Here is a 24197-nt window from a genome sequence, read left to right as displayed (position 1 = left end):
GAGAGAGATTACACAATGCAAATTAAATGATTAACCCCTTATCCCCCAAATGGTGGGTTCAATCTCATTATTCACTATTATAGTTAAATACATTTTACATTAGTTTCAGGTTAGTTACTGAATGAATCAAGGAAGCATGTGACATTGTCAAGCCTCTTGTCGGGTAGGCCGGTCATCCAGCAGGAGGGACACGCCCATTCATTCCCACGCACACGCCACACTTGCGACGTCCCAATCACTTGCCCATTAGAATGCGCACACCTGTTTCTCATTTCATCCCCATTTTTTCCCTTATAGAAGCTCACAGGTTCCTACCGTTGGCTCTGCACATTGCCTGCCAGTCTACATTGAGCTGCCTTCGGTATCTGGATTCTGCATGAACTGTTTTATTACTCTGTTCTTCTCTGTTTATTTTCTTACCATTGCAAACAGACTCTTTTTTAGCCTGCGTGCTAAGCCTTATGCTACGTGTGCAGATAAATGTGTTCTTGTATCTGCAACTCGTCCCCCATCCTGCTTGAAGTGCCTCGTTACATGGTTATGGAGAGTAAAGACTCTTTAAATGCTATAGTTATGGGAAATAAACTTTCTCTCACTTCTTCCTCCATCTGTCACCTCCATAACATTTATCACAGCAATACTCAATATTGACACATTTCATATTGAAATGATCTCTGTACGTATTGTTGATCGTGCACTTATCATTGTATGATGTAGAGCTTATACTTGTTGCACTTCTCCTGGACATCAGCATTGATACCTTTATTTCAGCAACATTCCAGTTCATTGGTATCTTGAACACTAATCTTCTGAACTGCATTGGACACATTCTGTGAGTAAGTGACAGCACTTTTGTAAGTCGCTCTGGATAAGAGCACCTGCTAAAAGACGAAAATGTAAATGTAAAATGTATATGTATGTTTAAATATATTTCAGGTATTCATGTAGGAAAAATAACGTGGCAAATTAAAAAGTGTCTGGGGGAGATGAAACTAAAAAAAAACATTTGGAGGATTGCAATCTCAATTCAGTTAATATTATTTATTTGTATATAAATGCAATTACAATAATTTATTCCATCATTAAAAAATGACTCCATCTTCTCTAATTTTGGTTTCAAAATGTCTAATTATTTCCAATTCTAACATTGTAACCAATTGTAACTTAATTTCCATGCTTTTATAATGATCTTGTATCTCACTTTTACCTGTTTCATGCATAATAGAAGTACTATATTGTACAAATATTAATATGTTTCACTTAAAATCTCTTTTAGTAATCAGAAGGTTGCCAGTTCAAGACTCACTACTGCCAAGGTACTGCGGTTGGGACCCTGAGCAAGGTCCTTAACCCTCAATTGCTAAAAATTGTAATTTGCTTTCTTTAAAGATGACAGCTAAATGCTGGAAATGTAATGTAAAAAGTCAAAAGAGTTAGTTAATGTACTGAATAGTAAGACTCAGTAAGACTTTCCTACTGAAGTGTGATGTTTGGATGTGTGCAATACACCAACAAGGCAGCACAGAGAACTTAACCAAGGCTGTCAGGGGAAAGGGTTTACAAACTCAAACTACTTAAAACAACCTTCCCAAATACCTCTGATTATTGTTATGGCCACTAGGCCATCTTCAGCCACCAGAGGGAGGCATAGAGCGCCCTGTTCAAGTATTAAATAGGCTAGTACACATACATTTAAGATTTAGAAATTAATAATCATTGGACAAGAGACTGATGGGTATGTTAACATCTGGTAAAAAAAATGTGTGAACAGCCCAGCCAGGCGCTGTCCACTAGGCCATTACCAGATGTTAACATACCCATCAGTCTCTTGTCCAATGATTATTAATTTCTAAATCTTAAATGTATGTGTAGTCTACTAGCCTATTTAATACTTGAGTAATTGAGGAATATATTGCCGGAATATATATATATATATATATATATATATATATATATATATATATATATATATTTAGTTTAGTTTAGTTTGCTTGTATTTGTTTATTGGTTGGTTTTTGTTTCTTTATAGAAATTTTTCTTGCTGGTTTAAATGCCAGTGTGCCACATCTACTCTTTGAGGGTCAGGTTTACTGCAGAGGTAATAATTGTGCAAGGCCTCATTCCAGAAATGAGTGAATCATCCCCTTGTTGAGCAGCTGTGCTAGCTGTAAACCTAGACTCTTGACATTAACTAAACAAATTTCAATTAATTTGTCTGTTACTTAGTTACTAAACTATGTTGGTACTGGAAAAGGTAATAGCATGGGTAAATTTGAAGGAACAGCTTTTGAATTTGTGAGGAACATAGAGGAGATTAGAAACTGGCAGTGTAGATCACATTTCTGCAATATGGACCTGAACTGCGAATGCCTAAACCAAGAACAGAGACAGAGAAGGCATGTTGGACTTTGAACTGGAGTGCGACTTCAGGTTTCAGTTGATCTCAACAGTGCACTGTTGCATGTTTGCAAGAGTGTGTGTGTGTGTGTGTGAAAGTTTGTGCTTCTCAGTAGTTACTTAACAAGATGTCTGAGCCACAACGGAAGCGTGATGGACAGGAACTGCACTCGGGAGCTGCAGTCTACTTCTCTAATCCTCTAATGAGTGGTGAGGGAGCTTGCATTCCACCTGTTAGAGCAGGTAGAGCAAGATACTAACAGCAGAGTTATGAGCTGATTCTCCTAATAGTTGTATGCAAGCTGCTCTGGATACGAGTGCCTGCCCTGTTCTGAAGTGGTAAATGCTCATGCATGCTTTTGATCAGATTTCTTCATATTACAACAATTTATAAACATTTAAATAAGTCTCATTCCAAACAGTGGTAAAGGTGAAAGTTTTTTTTCTGTTTTTTGTTGAAGATGCGGAGGCAGACTGGGCTGCGGTACATGATGCTGCTTTCAATGGGAGACTCTTGGTTTTGCACGGCCTTACCAGGCAGGTTAGTGTGCTTGCTTTCAGGACAGTGCTTGCTGCTAATCTTCCCCAGCACATTGGCCATTTTGTGAAACACATTCTGCCACATATTCTGTACTTGACATGCTGTGGCAGATATATTGGGAATGCTTCTCTTTTCATAGAGATGTCTGCTTCTCCAGAAAAAAAAAAGCAATGTTCAGTAAATGTGTGTGTGTGTGTGTGTGTGTGTGGACAGTGTGAGGTGGTAAATCTGACTACACTGGACGGTGTGACCCCTCTCCATGCGGCCTGCCAGCAGGGTCACCGTGCATGTGCAGGTCTGCTGATAGAGCATGGGGCCAGGGTTAGTTTGGGAGAACATGAAGTGCTGTTTACGAGGACTGTTTATTCATGTCCTTTGCCTACAGTAATGTCAGAGCCTCTCTGATTCTTTCTGTAGTAAAAACACATTATTAAAAACAGTTTTAAATCTCCAGCCCCCAACTGTTGTGTGTGTTTGTAGGTGAATGCCTCCACGATGAGTGGAAGTGCTCCTCTCTCTGAGGCCTCCAGCAAAGGCCATGTGACCTGTGTTAACCTGCTGCGTCATCATGGAGCTACACATCAAACCCCTAACCCGTCAACAGAGGAAAAGTTCATCACCCCCAACAGAGGAACAGCTCCCCCCCCCCCCCCATTCTAGTAGCGGTAACCCTCCCACAATCTAGTGTTACCTTACTTTTGCCTGCAGTATAGTTCATCCTTCAGCTAGATAAGACTCATCTGCAGTATGAGTTCTGTTACAAGTAACAAATTTTAGCATCAAACAGAAAAAATAAACTACTGCCCAATGAGGAAATGTTCAGACAGGTATTATTATACTGTTAAGCACTTATAAATTTTACTTTAAAATATTTTTACATTTATTACTGCATTTATGTTGTGTTCTGGTGTGAAATATGTTTTATGTTATATGTTATCCCCCTAAATAGAAAGAAAGAACACAAAGAAGCCATTAGTCTTTCAGCGTCGATACTAACACGTGCAGGTCTTATTCACTTTATCGATCCGTTTGCTTAGTTTTCAGCGGCCTCTTATTTACTGTCCCCTGAAATCTGCTCAGCTCAACTTCAGCTTCCAGCCTGACGAGGAAACAGACTTAAGTGTTTTTATAGTAGATAAAACGAATTTTGAGTAGATGATGCTCACGTTTGCAATTACCGACTTTACGAGAAATTATTGGAAACAGAAATGAAAGTTGTCAGCACTTGTGCGGCAAATATCTCATCTGGTCTTTGTTCGTACTTGGGGGGTTTGGTTTCTAAACTGCTTTTAGTTCAGATTTAAAATCTAAAAACTATGGATCCTAAAGGTTTCTTACGGAGATCTAATGCACCACAGTGTACCTGAAAGAAAATGTTACAACCTGTAATGAGTATACAAGAGTGTCAAAAAATATAGTGATTTCATAACGATTTGATTTGTTTATCGTATAGAACTCAAAAGGTGGTGCATACGGAACCGAAGTTGACATTCCATTAAGTCCAATTCGTATCGTAAAAGTGACAATGTGGGAAATTGTTTTTCAAGAATGCAATGGAGTTATAACTAGTATAATATGGCTTTTACAAGTTCTAATAAAAGAATATTGAACATAAGAATACCATTTAACTAAAACAAATATTTATGTTTACCGTAATGCAGGATGTAGACACGCACAAAACGTTCAACGTCGTTACCGAGGTGTGTCGAAGTGCAGATAGTGTGACTGTGGTCCATTTTTAGGCCAAGCAACGGATCACTCGATCCATTTACCGTGAAATCGAAAGGCACTTGGGGCGCAAACCCCAGACTGCATATACAACGGATATGTCGGTATATACAATGGACGGAACATCACTGTTGACTCGCATTGTTAAATTTGGAAGCCGCCATCTTGGGCACGTTTGCGCAATAGATCAAAATTGCAGCCAGAGCGTGCAGGTAGTTTGACGCTGAGTGCTTCAGCGACGTTACGACAAACTAGCTGGTGAAATTGGGGACGTTAACATCCTCGGTATTTTAGCAAACGTACAAGAACTTCAGCCCAAGCATCGCCTTAATCATCACCCGGCTCCCTCATATGAATGACTGCTGATGTTCTGTGGAAGATGATGTGGCCTTACGCAGCAGCGACTATAACACACCCCCAGTCAGTAGATTCAGCGACCCAAATTCACATCATGACTTTGCAACAACTATTGGTACAGGTGGTTAGGTCACATACCTACAAGACAGGTCTTTATTCTGATTTGATCTGTACATTTGGCAGACGCTGTTATCCAGTGCCTGGGTAGCTTATCATGAGTTTGGTCGAAAAAGAATAAAAAAAATTCATTGTGTAATTTTGCACATACTCATAGGCTACACATTAAAGACGTTATTTAACACTCTTTTTTAATAAACACATTTGCATATTAATACAGTTGGGGGCATGTTTCTGCTGTGTTGCGTGAGATCTTGTTATAGATATTGCAGTCTATCCCTGTGCTGCTCTATGCCATCTCTGCTCGAACTCTCAACTCTAATTGCTCTGATATTTATGTATGCGTAATTAAAACAAGGATCGAAGGCAGTGCCACCAACCCATGGATGTTCTCGGGGAAAGAACATTTTAGTGAGATCTTTCCTAAAGATGTCAGTGTCCTCTTCAGCCCAGTTTACTTCATTGAAAAGACGTGAAAAGGCTACGAAACAGCGAGAACAGCTCATGGCCATACAGGTGATGCTGCAAGTGTGTTCAGGAAGCTGTGCCCAAAAATCACAGCATGTTAAAAAAAAAATACAATATTCACATGCAAATACATAGATATGTGTACATATACATATTCATATTTAAAACCTGTTTAGTCAGACCTGGATCCCCCTCTAAGCATGCATTTTCAACTTCTGCAAGGCCATATTCTCTAAATACCCTATTGGGAAAAACACTCAAAACCTCTCGACAGTCAACACGCATGTTGGCGTGTAAATGAGCTGTTGCCTAAATAACTTAATCTGCCAGTAATTGCACTGCCCTAGTCTCATCCATGACCGTTAGAAGTAGCTCTCACAGAAGACCTTCGAGCAAGAGTACTGCAGGGCTCAGGCAAACACAGACTTGTGCAAATATAATTTAATTTAAATATAATTTCCAGTGTTTTGCCTTACAGCAAAGGTGAAAAACAAATCAAGTCTATTTGAGAAAATGCAAGGGAACAGCAAAGCAATGCAGAATATGTGGACAGCTGCCTAATCCTAACCTTAACCCTACCTCTACTCCAACCCTAGACTATGTGGACAACTGCCTCAAACATAGTGCACAGTCATTTGTATCTGAGAAATTGCTAAACTAAAAATACTAAGCCTATTATAAATATTAATCTTAGTAAAAGTACTAACTACTGTTTATCTTTCAATAACAGAGTAACACTGCCAAGGCTGAAGATTTCTCTGTAGTTGGCATGGTAAGAAAGACATGTTATGTGCATCACCATTGTCTTGAGCAGGATTCTATGACAGTAAATTACACAGGGTGTGTTTCCACAGACACAAATGAAGCTTAAGCCCAGATGTAAAAGGAAGTGCATTATGCAATTATCCCAGCACTGGAGATAGCCTGAAGCATAAGGTAGCACCCAGAAGACAGAAATTAGACTCAGACATAGAAAACCTGCACTTGGGTTAGTGCCAGCCTCCTATGAAGCTGCTGTTAGTAACACACAACTACATGTGTGCCGGACAACTAAACTGAATATTTAGAAACTACATAGGCAACATTTTTTGCAATAACTAACCTATAAACACACATCAAGAGAGGCGTGATATTTATTAAAAAATTATGACATATTATATATATATATATATATATATATATATATATATATATATATATATATATATATATATATATATATATATACATATATATATACTAAAATGTTCAATGTTCATACAATTGATCACAAAGTATTTCTATTGTTAAATAATTACTATACAAGCTACATTACACCACTTATAAATTAAATGTCATTACTTCATGATGAGTAATAAAAATACATGATTAATCTTTAAATCACAGTCTGCTCGCCATGGTTAGATGCAAGAACAGGTGAGAGAAGGTTGCCTTATCCAGCATGCCTGGCGAACGTGGCACTGCTTGGGCAGGAATCGGCTCTTATGACGGTCTGTTTAGTAAGGCACACTGCCACAGCAGCAGACTGACCAGTGTTGCTGCACGGTAAGCTCTGATTGACTGAGCCTGATGGTCCTGCAGTTCTACTGAGGGTGGGGGGAAGAAATTATGATGTCCACAGTAAGTAGATGGTGGAGAAGCTGAAAGCCAGCAACACTGATGCCAGTAAGAGGAGAACCTTCTGCAACCATAAACACATGTCCACCTTCTGCTCCAGGCGGGAGTTACTGGCCATGACTCGCATTAACTAGAACATAGACAGCAAGACAAAACAAGGCTATACAATACAGGTTTGTCAAAGTCTTCATCTATTTACATCTGAAGATGTTACCATAACAAAAGAACCCTTTAAAACTTTTCTTTCCCAATGAGAGACTGCTACTGTCACAGTCAGTAACCTCTGGAGAATAATAAAGAATCCCTACAGAACAGTCTTAAGATTCAGCAGTACATGTTAGGTAATCTAGTGCTGGAAGCACGCCAGTCGAAGTGTCTGTCCACTTACTGTCATGTGGAGATCTTGGGTGTCAGTGGTAGGCGTGCCTAACGAAGTGTCACTCAGATTACTCAGAATAGACTTAGGACTCTCAAGAATATGACACCGAAGTCTGCAGGAAACAGTTTAACATGGTTATGAAGCAGGCTGCAAATCACAGACCTGTCAGCTTTCAGCTGCTCAGCAGTGGACAAGAAGAGCCTGAAATCAGGGAATTTCTACAGTGACCAAAATTCACACATCATCAACCCTCACTTAAACGTCGCAGTTTAGTGAAAGGTTACCCACTGAGATTCCAGACAATCTGAGGAAACCTCACCTGTGCTCCATGATCTTTGCTTTGGGAACTTCCTTCCAGAACTGGGCGAGATCCAGGGAGCCTGCACTTACATTTGCTTCCATCTCAGCAGCCATGACCAGGAAGCGGTCCTGAGGAGAGGCCTGGTAACCTAGGCAAAGCACAAACACGCACACAAACATCCACACACGTGGACAAACACACACGCACAAACACATAGCTACAGTCTCCCTACACTTCAAACCCAACTCTCATTGTCAAGACTGAAAATAGCCAGTAAACTACAACAGAAAGAGCACGCTTGGCACCAGCCATACTTTGAAATGGATTGAATGAATGATTAATAAATAAAATTACAGAGGTCTGAAGCATAACAATTCAGTACGTGGGAGTCTTGTCAGTTCCTGCATCAGAAGCCATGGGGGTTTATGCGAGTGTCTGGGGTTCCTACCTCCATGCAGAGAGACCACAATGTCAACATTGGCCCCTGTCTCACAGCTGCTACTGCTGGGCTTCACACGGTACTTCTCTGGAGCTGTCGTTCGCACCTGGACACAATTCAGCAGTCAACAAAAACTGCCTTAAAGCTACAATTTAATACTGATCTTAAACTTACAATTTTGCTCACCTAGAAGCATCAAGCCATAACCAAATCTGACTGAGGATCGATAATTCTAAACGTCTAGACGTCAGTGGTAATAGACTAGCTCTAACCATAACAGAATTACTCTGTCAAACACTAGTAACATGCCAAACACTAAATGAAAGCTTATCGGTCTATTGGCCTAATTCTGAACTTCATGGTGTCTTATATAGGATGCCTCTGTTTTGGTTTTAAATAAATGTAATGCTTTGGGACAAATTACTTAATTAATTAAGAAAACTTCAGCACACACTGACCGAGTCTGAGGTGAGTGCGTATAGCCACTCACCTTGAACGCCACATGGTTTTTGGTCACGTTGTGGAGGATGACCAGACATTTTCTCTCTGTATCTCTAGAACCAAAACTGAGTTCCTCAGATGGACTAAGAAAAAAAAAGTGAGGCAGAGATGTAAGCGAAGTAAGATGAGCAAATATAAACAAGAAAAGGAGTCAAAGGCATGACGTTAAAAAAGCAGAGTGCACTAGCAGCGTAATCACCAGACGTTTCATTATGCTCTTCATTCACATTCATGGTAAAGGGCTTTTCTGCCACTTTTGCAGTATTGATCTGCCTTAATTTACCAAAGGCCAGTCTCTCCAGAGGAACAGCTGGCTTCTGCTGTGCTTATAGTACCTGCAAGCTGCAATATGTTCCACACACTTTGCAGTACATGATTAAGCAAAGCACACGTGTTTTAGATTTATATGTAGTGAATCAGCAGCACTCTTGAGTCCAGAGTAGCGAGCTATCGGAAGTCAGCCAACACGAACATCATGGCAGTGACTGACCTGTGGTCTGGTTAGAGACCTCTGCAGCATATGGCCTCCACGGCACTGGTTTTATCACCAGTACAACACCAACGATAAGCTTTTTATCTTGCTCCCAAACAGAGGACTCAATGCAGTATGATAAAGACAGGGACTCGAGTTAAGAATCATTTAAGAACATCAAGAGTTGGTTGCTGGCATTTAAGTCAAGAATCTACAGGTCCACCTAATCAAATCAAGCATTAGAAAGTGGTTGCCTGGTTTTGTCTAAATGTATGAAATTACTGATTGTATATTGAATCATATATAAAGCACTTGGTCCGTCCGGTTGGGCTAGAACACATCATGTTGCTCTTTTTGGCATCCTTTTACTGGGACTCAGAACACTGAAACATCCTGCTGGTGCAGAAAGGGTAGATGTGACTGGTGACATGTTCAGTGAGGTTTATTAAATGGGGCTTTTCAATGTTTGAAATATATCATGGTATATAAAATCTGTTTGCAATATTGTACAATATTATCAATGCTGGTATAACTGTTAGCCCTTTCACTTAAGATAGAAAAAAATATGTATTTAACAAAAAAAAAAAAAATTATATACATATATATACACACACACACACACACACACACACACACACAAAATGTATGCAAGAATACAATCTGCAACTAAAAGAGAATGGGCTGATTGGAAAGATCTGCTGTTCATATGACTGTATGGTACCCTTCCTACATGAAGGCATACTGTGGCACACTGAACTGTTCTCCTGTCAGCACTCCCTTAACCCTTGACTGGGTCACAACAGCCTAAATAATGCGAACACTAACACAAAAGGTAACTCACTTTAAATAATCTTTTAAATGTAGAACACAATCTCAAACCTCATCCCTTTTTCTGAACACTTTGCATTACAATCTTGTCACATCTATAGCAAGCAGCCTATATAATTATTTATATGATAATTTCACAAATTATCCATCAATAGGCCCGTCAGCCTACTTCGTTAAAACTGGCAAATTGTATAAAGTTAATCCACTTTATTGATCATTATAATAACCTCACCAGCCATGCTGTAGCTATGAATACATACATACATTTAGACATGCCAATTAAACCACAATGTCATGTTTCTGTGAAATGTCAAAGTACTTTTATGCATAAACAAAGCATTATTGCAACAATGCCCCCAAACAAGAACATAATTTCAGCAGTCCTTTTCTATTATGAGAAGTTATTCAACTTCCTTAACTTGCAACCAAAACTACATCTCCATACCTCAACTCCATCCCTACACCCTTTAAAATACCCCTCCATCCTTACACCCTTTACACTATCCCTAAATCTTGTAGCCTACCCCTACATCCTTACACTCTTTACACTATCCCTAAATCTTGTAGCCTACCCCTACATCCTTACACTCTTTACACTATCCCTAAATCTTGTAGCCTACCCCTACATCCTTACACTCTTTACACTATCCCTAAATCTTGTAGCCTACCTCTTCATCCCTACACCCGTCAAACTCTCTCTCAATATCTAAACATTGCACACCACCTCTACTACTCTTAAGCCTGCACACTACCCCTACAGCACGTCTGTCTACACACAGTATCCTACCTGTTACTTGTATACAACACCTCTACCCTCAAGACACCCACTAGGCCTCTACCCTCTCCCAGGTGTGACCCTGAGCCTGGGTAGTGAGCGCAGTTCCTTACCTGACGTGCAGTAGTGTGCCCTTGAAGGTGGTCAAAGGTCTCCTGGCCCCTTTCTGCCTGTTCGAAATGTCTGCCCTATCTACATCATCTTGCTTTGCAACATCTTCCATGAAATTTACCTGCAACACAATGAGAGAGCTGTCTGACCGTCAGTCAGTCATAAAGCACTTGGAATGTGATCATATGCAGTGGTGCTTTAAGGCCTTCGATGGATTGACAAACTGCACGCATGACTCAAGCTGAGTCCAACGATTATGATACCCATGGGGCCACAGGCCACACCAGTACAGACCAATACTGACCACACCAGTACAAATTAGGTTTTTTTGGGTCCAGCTCCACAGCAAAGCATTGTCTCGCACAACATTCACAACACACGCGCGCACACACACACACACACACAGCTAAACAAAATGCTAAACCAAAATGGGAAATGCTAAACCAAAAGTGCAGAACAATTGTGTTATGCAGTGATTGCAGAAGTAATGCATAAGAAGATGAAGTAATGCTTGGACAATGAGATACAGCTCACACACACACACACATTCACAGGGATGTGGCACAATAAGTATGCCATAGGGGAAAGGTGAAAGGTCACCAGCAGTAATGAGTCAGCATTATAATAGAGTCTCTTTATAATAAGGGTTTATTCAAACAGAGGCACTTCAGGATCTGAAATGTCACGGATCTTTATTTAGCATTTGATTCCAGCCAAATGCCAGTATTAAATATAACACTGCACTTCAGTGGTCAAACACCAAGGAAAATAGCTACTGCTATACACAAATCACTAAAGATTAAGCTCTTAAAAAAATTTCAATTATATAAATTTAGTTCATTTTGAGAGTTGAGATTAAACATAGCATTAGTGATATACAAATCATGATTATAAAGTGTTTTCTGTAGTCTGTGGTAACATCAACAAGATGTCCTACAGAGACTGGGGTGTTCTTTATTAAATATGTTGTTTACTAAATATCGGCAGTCATTTCGCTTTTTTCTTACATTCAGATAAAAATGATAGTTACTGTAGAACCATTAATATCAGACTATTAATATCAGATTTTTTTATGTGCAAGTAACTTGAAAATATAAGCAGGAATGTTCTAAAATGTTATAAAACCTTAATTTAAAACAATCCTTCCATGACAGGTAGATTCCCAATGATTGCTTTTCCAATGAGAAGGTCAGTCATAAAAACATGCCAAGCTAAGATAGCTTCAGCACTAACTAGTTACATTAAAATCAGACATGAAAACGAGGACAAAGAACCTTAGTAAATGAAATCATCTGGACAAAATAATTACTTCATTAGAAAACTCTCCACGATTAAATAATAAATGTATTGATCCATAAACAATCATTAAGTCTTGAAATCTAGAACGCTTGTTGCATTCACTCGTCTTTAAAATCAGTCGTGCTGTGTTTAACCTGATTTTTTAAAAATGGTGCACAACAAACAAAACATGAATGGCAGACAGATGTCAACCTTTCCAGCAAGATCTGGTGAAAACGAGATGAAGACGAGGAGGATGAAGAAGGCACAAGTGATGAAGCATGCTTGTGACTCCGGGGGGCTTTACCAGTCCTTGTTTCAAAACAGAGACACAAAGCAATTAGAGAAGATGAACAACGTCTAGACCTCACTGACACGGAAACTTTTAGCTGAACTTCTAAACTTTAAAAGTGAACCCGCATTTGCACAAACTTTGACTACGATCACATAGCTTAATGAGAACAAAACTGGCTTCAAAAAAGAATAAGCTCTATGATGCGAAATCTAATGGGTTTTTTTGCATTATATATTATCTATCTATCTATCTATCTATCTATCTATCTATCTATCTATCTATCTATCTATCACATGCACTGTGTGTTCTAGGGATAGGCGATATAACAATAGTTATATCAATATATTTGGCTTCTGCAATCAAGAACTTTCATAAACTCATTCAGTGTGTGCACATAATTTGCATCTCAACAATCCAATTTCCAGTTCTAAAATAGACATTTTTATAAAATTCTGACTCATCCCTACTAACTCAAACTCACATATAGCAGTTATCTAAGATTCCATTCTCATGAAACATTTCCTAGAAACTGTTATGATATGCATCATAAACTAAAAGTAGTGCATGCCATAATGTATTGCATTATATTAACAGTCCATAACAAATGTTACTTTACAACTATGAAAGTAATCATACATGCTGTCATTAGAGATTATAGACTATGTAGTGTCATCTTATGTAGTTTCTTAATATCAAGACATTACAAAACAGAGTAAATCATTTTAACCCAACATTTACAAGTACACTGAATATTAGTAATTTTAATGATAAAAATGAGTGTAGTTGCCAAGTTTGACTCTTAGTACAAATTTATAAAGTATCACAAATCTAAAAAATATTAACACAAATTCTTAAGGAAAATCAGAGATCATGCCTTTGCCTGTTGAGAGAGCCAATGCACTGACCTAAACTATCTACTGATACACAATCTACCAATAAACAGTGTACTACAACAAGAACCAGAGCTTGGCATAAACAGAATGAATGATCCCTGCTTGTGCCAGTGGTGATGTAATGATGTGAGGAGTGTTTTCTTGACACTCTGGGCCCCCCCCCCCCAACATCAGTCGAGCATCGTTTGAATGGCACAGTCTGACCGTGTGTATCCCTTTATGTCCACAATTTAACTTATAATGACTTCTGGCACCATTTCACAAAACCGTATTTAGCCCAAACTGGATTCAGGACGAGGAGAGAACGCAGGAACTGGTCCAGTCATCTCCTAGTAATCCCGCTCAGGGTTTGACATGTTCAACCCAAAGACTATGGCTAAACACCCAACAAGAGAACATGACAACCTGACAAGGAGCAGTTTCACCACACAGAGGTCATAAAAACAGTATTTAAAAGAGCAGGATACACAAGGAAATCAGTTTTGAAACTTGATACTAAGATCAAAGCACTTGCACATGTCAACTGGGCACATACGAAAAATCACCACAGATTCAAATTAAGTTAGTTAGAATTTTCAAATTCTTTAGGAAGAAAAAAAATGTTTGACCACTTTAGAAATAAATATTGTGTAACAAAAATACACCAATGAGCATGTGTATGATCTGAACTGTGAGTTCTTTTTGCATTTAAACCAGTAAACATCTTGTCTGACAGCTTTATTATTTTTTAAGTGGCATGAATCAGTTTTAAGATATTTTACTATTTGTGATATTTAACTGTGTTTATATGCATGTGTGTTTGAAGTAAAGTCCCTAAAAGGACAGAAGAACCATTTGATACTTCAAGATCTCAGCATGTAAGTGGTTTCACTCACAAATATAGTTTTGTAAGATGTGTTACAGATTGAAAAAGGATCATCATACCTGCTGACACAGACAACATATTTCCTGTACATGTACTTTTAAAAAGAAACCGAGAATAGCATTACTGTCACTCTTCTAGTCTAACAACACACGATGTAGTCTTTAACTGAAGGCAACAACACAACATATCAGATAAGACTAGAATGACAGCATTTTGGCTAGAGAGGCACTCTAACCTGAAACTGAAGTAGGTAGGGCGTAAAAAGTGCATTCTAATACTAAAGTGCATTAGAACCAAAGTACATTCTAATACTAAAGTGCATTAGAACCAAAGTACATTCTAATACTAAAGTCTAAAGTGCATTCTAATACTAAAGTGCATTAGAACCAAAGTACATTCTAATACTAAAGTCTAAAGTGCATTCTAATACTAAAGTGCATTAGAACCAAAGTACATTCTAATACTAAAGTCTAAAGTGCATTCTAATACTAAAGTGCATTAGAACCAAATTACATTCTAATACTAAAGTCTAAAGTGCATTAGAACCAAAGTGCATTCTAATACTAAAGGCTAAAGTGCATTCTAATGTCAAGGCAAAAAAGTGCTAATGGAGGCAACAACGAGACAATGGAGGCAAAAATGAATGCAAGAATGTCAGCAGCATGTGTTATAATGTATACCAACACTGGCAGTTAGCACAGGCAACATTATGTGAGAAGTTTATGTGATATAAGCAGCTAGCAGAACATAGCGTTGGCATTACATAAACAAATGCATAAAGTTAGCACAATGGGAGCAAACGTCTGCAGTTAGCAAAATGTCAGCTAACGTCAGTAGTCAGTAAAATCTTTTTCTGACCTATTAATTGAAACCAAGCTAAATAAGTAAAAAAAACAAACCAACAGATTAAATTAAAGAGTAGAGCAGGCCTAAATACAGCAGTATAAATGTTTCAAGCTTAGATAAAAGGTACACTGTCTCCAGAGTTGGTGAGTGAAAGGACTTGTACCTTCTTGAGTCTGATGCCATGCTCTGTATTAAAACTCGACTCCAGGCTATCTCTACATTCTGACTCTGCCTCTTTCGCCTCACTCTCATCCTCGCTGACAATTGGTCCATTTTCACATATGGGAGATTGGAAGTCGTCATCAGGGAGGGGTGGGTAGCTGTATTTGAACTGGTCCTACAAAACAATGCAATGCAACATTATACCTGAAAGAATGAACTTACCTCTCTTCACTTGAATTACATATTAAGGAATATTCCATCAGAGCAGGTACTGCGGTTGGGACCCTGAGCAAGGTCCTTAACCCTCAATTGCTAAAAATTGTAATTTGCTTTCTTTAAAGATGACAGCTAAATGCTGGAAATGTAATGTAAAAAGTCAAAAGAGTTAGTTAATGTACTGAATAGTAAGACTCAGTAAGACTTTCCTACTGAAGTGTGATGTTTGGATGTGTGCAATACACCAACAAGGCAGCACAGAGAACTTAACCAAGGCTGTCAGGGGAAAGGGTTTACAAACTCAAACATGGAGAGCAAAAGGAAAACTCAAACTACTTAAAACAACCTTCCCAAATACCTCTGATTATTGTTATGGCCACTAGGCCATCTTCAGCCACCAGAGGGAGGCATAGAGCACCCTGTTCAAGTATTAAATAGGCTAGTACACATACATTTAAGATTTAGAAATTAATAATCATTGGACAAGAGACTGATGGGTATGTTAACATCTGGTAAAAAAAATGTGTGAACAGCCCAGCCAGGCGCTGTCCACTAGGCCATTACCAGATGTTAACATACCCATCAGTCTCTTGTCCAATGATTATTAATTTCTAAATCTTAAATGTATGTGTAGTCTACTAGCCTATTTAATACTTGAGTAATTGAGGAATATATTGCCGGAATATATATATATATATATATATATATATATATATATATTAGTTTAGTTTGCTTGTATTTGTTTATTGGTTGGTTTTTGTTTCTTTATAGAAATTTTTCTTGCTGGTTTAAATGCCAGTGTGCCACATCTACTCTTTGAGGGTCAGGTTTACTGCAGAGGTAATAATTGTGCAAGGCCTCATTCCAGAAATGAGTGAATCATCCCCTTGTTGAGCAGCTGTGCTAGCTGTAAACCTAGACTCTTGACATTAACTAAACAAATTTCAATTAATTTGTCTGTTACTTAGTTACTAAACTATGTTGGTACTGGAAAAGGTAATAGCATGGGTAAATTTGAAGGAACAGCTTTTGAATTTGTGAGGAACATAGAGGAGATTAGAAACTGGCAGTGTAGATCACATTTCTGCAATATGGACCTGAACTGCGAATGCCTAAACCAAGAACAGAGACAGAGAAGGCATGTTGGACTTTGAACTGGAGTGCGACTTCAGGTTTCAGTTGATCTCAACAGTGCACTGTTGCATGTTTGCAAGAGTGTGTGTGTGTGTGTGTGTGAAAGTTTGTGCTTCTCAGTAGTTACTTAACAAGATGTCTGAGCCACAACGGAAGCGTGATGGACAGGAACTGCACTCGGGAGCTGCAGTCTACTTCTCTAATCCTCTAATGAGTGGTGAGGGAGCTTGCATTCCACCTGTTAGAGCAGGTAGAGCAAGATACTAACAGCAGAGTTATGAGCTGATTCTCCTAATAGTTGTATGCAAGCTGCTCTGGATACGAGTGCCTGCCCTGTTCTGAAGTGGTAAATGCTCATGCATGCTTTTGATCAGATTTCTTCATATTACAACAATTTATAAACATTTAAATAAGTCTCATTCCAAACAGTGGTAAAGGTGAAAGTTTTTTTTCTGTTTTTTGTTGAAGATGCGGAGGCAGACTGGGCTGCGGTACATGATGCTGCTTTCAATGGGAGACTCTTGGTTTTGCACGGCCTTACCAGGCAGGTTAGTGTGCTTGCTTTCAGGACAGTGCTTGCTGCTAATCTTCCCCAGCACATTGGCCATTTTGTGAAACACATTCTGCCACATATTCTGTACTTGACATGCTGTGGCAGATATATTGGGAATGCTTCTCTTTTCATAGAGATGTCTGCTTCTCCAGAAAAAAAAAAGCAATGTTCAGTAAATGTGTGTGTGTGTGTGTGTGTGTGTGGACAGTGTGAGGTGGTAAATCTGACTACACTGGACGGTGTGACCCCTCTCCATGCGGCCTGCCAGCAGGGTCACCGTGCATGTGCAGGTCTGCTGATAGAGCATGGGGCCAGGGTTAGTTTGGGAGAACATGAAGTGCTGTTTACGAGGACTGTTTATTCATGTCCTTTGCCTACAGTAATGTCAGAGCCTCTCTGATTCTTTCTGTAGTAAAAACACATTATTAAAAACAGTTTTAAATCTCCAGCCCCCAACTGTTGTGTGTGTTTGTAGGTGAATGCCTCCACGATGAGTGGAAGTGCTCCTCTCTCTGAGGCCTCCAGCAAAGGCCATGTGACCTGTGTTAACCTGCTGCGTCATCATGGAGCTACACATCAAACCCCTAACCCGTCAACAGAGGAAAAGTTCATCACCCCCAACAGAGGAACAGCTCCCCCCCCCCCCCCCATTCTAGTAGCGGTAACCCTCCCACAATCTAGTGTTACCTTACTTTTGCCTGCAGTATAGTTCATCCTTCAGCTAGATAAGACTCATCTGCAGTATGAGTTCTGTTACAAGTAACAAATTTTAGCATCAAACAGAAAAAATAAACTACTGCCCAATGAGGAAATGTTCAGACAGGTATTATTATACTGTTAAGCACTTATAAATTTTACTTTAAAATATTTTTACATTTATTACTGCATTTATGTTGTGTTCTGGTGTGAAATATGTTTTATGTTATATGTTATCCCCCTAAATAGAAAGAAAGAACACAAAGAAGCCATTAGTCTTTCAGCGTCGATACTAACACGTGCAGGTCTTATTCACTTTATCGATCCGTTTGCTTAGTTTTCAGCGGCCTCTTATTTACTGTCCCCTGAAATCTGCTCAGCTCAACTTCAGCTTCCAGCCTGACGAGGAAACAGACTTAAGTGTTTTTATAGTAGATAAAACGAATTTTGAGTAGATGATGCTCACGTTTGCAATTACCGACTTTACGAGAAATTATTGGAAACAGAAATGAAAGTTGTCAGCACTTGTGCGGCAAATATCTCATCTGGTCTTTGTTCGTACTTGGGGGGTTTGGTTTCTAAACTGCTTTTAGTTCAGATTTAAAATCTAAAAACTATGGATCCTAAAGGTTTCTTACGGAGATCTAATGCACCACAGTGTACCTGAAAGAAAATGTTACAACCTGTAATGAGTATACAAGAGTGTCAAAAAATATAGTGATTTCATAACGATTTGATTTGTTTATCGTATAGAACTCAAAAGGTGGTGCATACGGAACCGAAGTTGACATTCCATTAAGTCCAATTCGTATCGTAAAAGTGACAATGTGGGAAATTGTTTTTCAAGAATGCAATGGAGTTATAACTAGTATAATATGGCTTTTACAAGTTCTAATAAAAGAATATTGAACATAAGAATACCATTTAACTAAAACAAATATTTATGTTTACCGTAATGCAGGATGTAGACACGCACAAAACGTTCAACGTCGTTACCGAGGTGTGTCGAAGTGCAGATAGTGTGACTGTGGTCCATTTTTAGGCCAAGCAACGGATCACTCGATCCATTTACCGTGAAATCGAAAGGCACTTGGGGCGCAAACCCCAGACTGCATATACAACGGATATGTCGGTAAATACAATGGACGGAACATCACTGTTGACTCGCATTGTTAAATTTGGAAGCCGCCATCTTGGGCACGTTTGCGCAATAGATCAAAATTGTAGCCAGAGCGTGCAGGTAGTTTGACGCTGAGTGCTTCAGCGACGTTACGACAAACTAGCTGGTGAAATTGGGGACGTTAACATCCTCGGTATTTTAGCAAACGTACAAGAACTTCAGCCCAAGCATCGCCTTAATCATCACCCGGCTCCCTCATATGAATGACTGCTGATGTTCTGTGGAAGATGATGTGGCCTTACGCAGCAGCGACTATAACACACCCCCAGTCAGTAGATTCAGCGACCCAAATTCACATCATGACTTTGCAACAACTATTGGTACAGGTGGTTAGGTCACATACCTACAAGACAGGTCTTTATTCTGATTTGATCTGTACATTTGGCAGACGCTGTTATCCAGTGCCTGGGTAGCTTATCATGAGTTTGGTCGAAAAAGAATAAAAAAAATTCATTGTGTAATTTTGCACATACTCATAGGCTACACATTAAAGACGTTATTTAACACTCTTTTTTAATAAACACATTTGCATATTAATACAGTTGGGGGCATGTTTCTGCTGTGTTGCGTGAGATCTTGTTATAGATATTGCAGTCTATCCCTGTGCTGCTCTATGCCATCTCTGCTCGAACTCTCAACTCTAATTGCTCTGATATTTATGTATGCGTAATTAAAACAAGGATCGAAGGCAGTGCCACCAACCCATGGATGTTCTCGGGGAAAGAACATTTTAGTGAGATCTTTCCTAAAGATGTCAGTGTCCTCTTCAGCCCAGTTTACTTCATTGAAAAGACGTGAAAAGGCTACGAAACAGCGAGAACAGCTCATGGCCATACAGGTGATGCTGCAAGTGTGTTCAGGAAGCTGTGCCCAAAAATCACAGCATGTTAAAAAAAAAATACAATATTCACATGCAAATACATAGATATGTGTACATATACATATTCATATTTAAAACCTGTTTAGTCAGACCTGGATCCCCCTCTAAGCATGCATTTTCAACTTCTGCAAGGCCATATTCTCTAAATACCCTATTGGGAAAAACACTCAAAACCTCTCGACAGTCAACACGCATGTTGGCGTGTAAATGAGCTGTTGCCTAAATAACTTAATCTGCCAGTAATTGCACTGCCCTAGTCTCATCCATGACCGTTAGAAGTAGCTCTCACAGAAGACCTTCGAGCAAGAGTACTGCAGGGCTCAGGCAAACACAGACTTGTGCAAATATAATTTAATTTAAATATAATTTCCAGTGTTTTGCCTTACAGCAAAGGTGAAAAACAAATCAAGTCTATTTGAGAAAATGCAAGGGAACAGCAAAGCAATGCAGAATATGTGGACAGCTGCCTAATCCTAACCTTAACCCTACCTCTACTCCAACCCTAGACTATGTGGACAACTGCCTCAAACATAGTGCACAGTCATTTGTATCTGAGAAATTGCTAAACTAAAAATACTAAGCCTATTATAAATATTAATCTTAGTAAAAGTACTAACTACTGTTTATCTTTCAATAACAGAGTAACACTGCCAAGGCTGAAGATTTCTCTGTAGTTGGCATGGTAAGAAAGACATGTTATGTGCATCACCATTGTCTTGAGCAGGATTCTATGACAGTAAATTACACAGGGTGTGTTTCCACAGACACAAATGAAGCTTAAGCCCAGATGTAAAAGGAAGTGCATTATGCAATTATCCCAGCACTGGAGATAGCCTGAAGCATAAGGTAGCACCCAGAAGACAGAAATTAGACTCAGACATAGAAAACCTGCACTTGGGTTAGTGCCAGCCTCCTATGAAGCTGCTGTTAGTAACACACAACTACATGTGTGCCGGACAACTAAACTGAATATTTAGAAACTACATAGGCAACATTTTTTGCAATAACTAACCTATAAACACACATCAAGAGAGGCGTGATATTTATTAAAAAATTATGACATATTATATATATATATATATATATATATATATATATATATATATATATATATATATATACATATATATATACTAAAATGTTCAATGTTCATACAATTGATCACAAAGTATTTCTATTGTTAAATAATTACTATACAAGCTACATTACACCACTTATAAATTAAATGTCATTACTTCATGATGAGTAATAAAAATACATGATTAATCTTTAAATCACAGTCTGCTCGCCATGGTTAGATGCAAGAACAGGTGAGAGAAGGTTGCCTTATCCAGCATGCCTGGCGAACGTGGCACTGCTTGGGCAGGAATCGGCTCTTATGACGGTCTGTTTAGTAAGGCACACTGCCACAGCAGCAGACTGACCAGTGTTGCTGCACGGTAAGCTCTGATTGACTGAGCCTGATGGTCCTGCAGTTCTACTGAGGGTGGGGGGAAGAAATTATGATGTCCACAGTAAGTAGATGGTGGAGAAGCTGAAAGCCAGCAACACTGATGCCAGTAAGAGGAGAACCTTCTGCAACCATAAACACATGTCCACCTTCTGCTCCAGGCGGGAGTTACTGGCCATGACTCGCATTAACTAGAACATAGACAGCAAGACAAAACAAGGCTATACAATACAGGTTTGTCAAAGTCTTCATCTATTTACATCTGAAGATGTTACCATAACAAAAGAACCCTTTAAAACTTTTCTTTCCCAATGAGAGACTGCTACTGTCACAGTCAGTAACCTCTGGAGAATAATAAAGAATCCCTACAGAACAGTCTTAAGATTCAGCAGTACATGTTAGGTAATCTAGTGCTGGAAGCACGCCAGTCGAAGTGTCTGTCCACTTACTGTCATGTGGAGATCTTGGGTGTCAGTGGTAGGCGTGCCTAACGAAGTGTCACTCAGATTACTCAGAATAGACTTAGGACTCTCAAGAATATGACACCGAAGTCTGCAGGAAACAGTTTAACATGGTTATGAAGCAGGCTGCAAATCACAGACCTGTCAGCTTTCAGCTGCTCAGCAGTGGACAAGAAGAGCCTGAAATCAGGGAATTTCTACAGTGACCAAAATTCACACATCATCAACCCTCACTTAAACGTCGCAGTTTAGTGAAAGGTTACCCACTGAGATTCCAGACAATCTGAGGAAACCTCACCTGTGCTCCATGATCTTTGCTTTGGGAACTTCCTTCCAGAACTGGGCGAGATCCAGGGAGCCTGCACTTACATTTGCTTCCATCTCAGCAGCCATGACCAGGAAGCGGTCCTGAGGAGAGGCCTGGTAACCTAGGCAAAGCACAAACACGCACACAAACATCCACACACGTGGACAAACACACACGCACAAACACATAGCTACAGTCTCCCTACACTTCAAACCCAACTCTCATTGTCAAGACTGAAAATAGCCAGTAAACTACAACAGAAAGAGCACGCTTGGCACCAGCCATACTTTGAAATGGATTGAATGAATGATTAATAAATAAAATTACAGAGGTCTGAAGCATAACAATTCAGTACGTGGGAGTCTTGTCAGTTCCTGCATCAGAAGCCATGGGGGTTTATGCGAGTGTCTGGGGTTCCTACCTCCATGCAGAGAGACCACAATGTCAACATTGGCCCCTGTCTCACAGCTGCTACTGCTGGGCTTCACACGGTACTTCTCTGGAGCTGTCGTTCGCACCTGGACACAATTCAGCAGTCAACAAAAACTGCCTTAAAGCTACAATTTAATACTGATCTTAAACTTACAATTTTGCTCACCTAGAAGCATCAAGCCATAACCAAATCTGACTGAGGATCGATAATTCTAAACGTCTAGACGTCAGTGGTAATAGACTAGCTCTAACCATAACAGAATTACTCTGTCAAACACTAGTAACATGCCAAACACTAAATGAAAGCTTATCGGTCTATTGGCCTAATTCTGAACTTCATGGTGTCTTATATAGGATGCCTCTGTTTTGGTTTTAAATAAATGTAATGCTTTGGGACAAATTACTTAATTAATTAAGAAAACTTCAGCACACACTGACCGAGTCTGAGGTGAGTGCGTATAGCCACTCACCTTGAACGCCACATGGTTTTTGGTCACGTTGTGGAGGATGACCAGACATTTTCTCTCTGTATCTCTAGAACCAAAACTGAGTTCCTCAGATGGACTAAGAAAAAAAAAGTGAGGCAGAGATGTAAGCGAAGTAAGATGAGCAAATATAAACAAGAAAAGGAGTCAAAGGCATGACGTTAAAAAAGCAGAGTGCACTAGCAGCGTAATCACCAGACGTTTCATTATGCTCTTCATTCACATTCATGGTAAAGGGCTTTTCTGCCACTTTTGCAGTATTGATCTGCCTTAATTTACCAAAGGCCAGTTTCACAGATTATCCATCAATAGGCCCGTCAGCCTACTTCGTTAAAACTGGCAAATTGTATAAAGTTAATCCACTTTATTGATCATTATAACCTCACCAGCCATGCTGTAGCTATGAATACATATATACATTTAGACATGCCAATTAAACCACAATGTCATGTTTCTGTGAAATGTCAAAGTACTTTTATGCATAAACAAAGCATTATTGCAACAATGCCCCCAAACAAGAACATAATTTCAGCAGTCCTTTTCTATTATGAGAAGTTATTCAACTTCCTTAACTTGCAACCAAAACTACATCTCCATACCTCAACTCCATCCCTACACCCTTTAAAATACCCCTCCATCCTTACACTCTTTACACTATCCCTAAATCTTGTAGCCTACCCCTACATCCTTACACTCTTTACACTATCCCTAAATCTTGTAGCCTACCCCTACATCCTTACACTCTTTACACTATCCCTAAATCTTGTAGCCTACCTCTTCATCCCTACACCCGTCAAACTCTCTCTCAATATCTAAACATTGCACACCACCTCTACTACTCTTAAGCCTGCACACTACCCCTACAGCACGTCTGTCTACACACAGTATCCTACCTGTTACTTGTATACAACACCTCTACCCTCAAGACACCCACTAGGCCTCTACCCTCTCCCAGGTGTGACCCTGAGCCTGGGTAGTGAGCGCAGTTCCTTACCTGACGTGCAGTAGTGTGCCCTTGAAGGTGGTCAAAGGT

At 39.4% G+C, this 24197-nt stretch overlaps 2 protein-coding genes and 1 long non-coding RNA gene across 10 annotated transcripts; 1 reads left to right on the top strand and 2 right to left on the bottom strand.

Annotated features, from left to right (window-relative positions):
- Window positions 1–284: 284 nt before the first annotated feature.
- Window positions 285–18140, top strand: LOC113569371 (ankyrin repeat and SOCS box protein 9-like). Of its 8 annotated transcripts, none has more exons than XR_014125223.1 (6): window positions 285–361; window positions 772–836; window positions 1277–1316; window positions 2473–2607; window positions 2859–2938; window positions 3419–3809. XR_014125223.1 is itself a non-coding variant. In XM_081720487.1 (6 exons), exons 3-6 carry the CDS (start codon window positions 16856–16858, stop codon window positions 17787–17789), a joined length of 285 nt encoding a protein of 94 aa, XP_081576613.1. In that variant the 5' UTR covers window positions 323–836; window positions 1277–1316; window positions 16801–16855; the 3' UTR covers window positions 17790–18140. The 8 variants fall into 8 exon arrangements, 2 of the variants coding, with proteins under 2 accessions (XP_081576613.1, XP_081576612.1); XM_081720487.1 differs by lacking the exons at window positions 2473–2607; window positions 2859–2938; window positions 3419–3809 and adding exons at window positions 16801–16937; window positions 17189–17268; window positions 17482–17563; window positions 17749–18140 and having other exon boundaries at window positions 323–836; XM_081720486.1 differs by adding an exon at window positions 3152–3233 and having other exon boundaries at window positions 323–836.
- On the bottom strand, window positions 6035–15895 carry LOC118240782 (motile sperm domain-containing protein 2-like). Its single transcript, XM_081720308.1, has 8 exons — window positions 15884–15895; window positions 15372–15545; window positions 11034–11152; window positions 8835–8928; window positions 8354–8450; window positions 7924–8053; window positions 7614–7716; window positions 6035–7355 (listed from the first exon to the last, which is right to left on the bottom strand). Exons 1-8 carry the CDS (start codon window positions 15893–15895, stop codon window positions 7215–7217), a joined length of 870 nt encoding a protein of 289 aa, XP_081576434.1. The 3' UTR covers window positions 6035–7214.
- Window positions 18141–22723: 4583 nt separating the features above from the next.
- On the bottom strand, window positions 22724–24051 carry LOC118240806 (uncharacterized). The gene is made up of 3 exons (XR_014125227.1): window positions 23360–24051; window positions 23150–23243; window positions 22724–22765 (listed from the first exon to the last, which is right to left on the bottom strand). It is a non-coding gene; the product is annotated as an uncharacterized LOC118240806 (long non-coding RNA).
- Between the last annotated feature and the right edge of the window lie 146 nt (window positions 24052–24197).

The sequence above is a fragment of the Electrophorus electricus genome, chromosome 9 (assembly GCF_041902795.1).
Source record: "Electrophorus electricus isolate QZ-2024a chromosome 9, ASM4190279v1, whole genome shotgun sequence".
Taxonomy (NCBI): domain Eukaryota; kingdom Metazoa; phylum Chordata; class Actinopteri; order Gymnotiformes; family Gymnotidae; genus Electrophorus; species Electrophorus electricus.
This window is presented reverse-complemented; position numbering and strand designations above follow the sequence as displayed.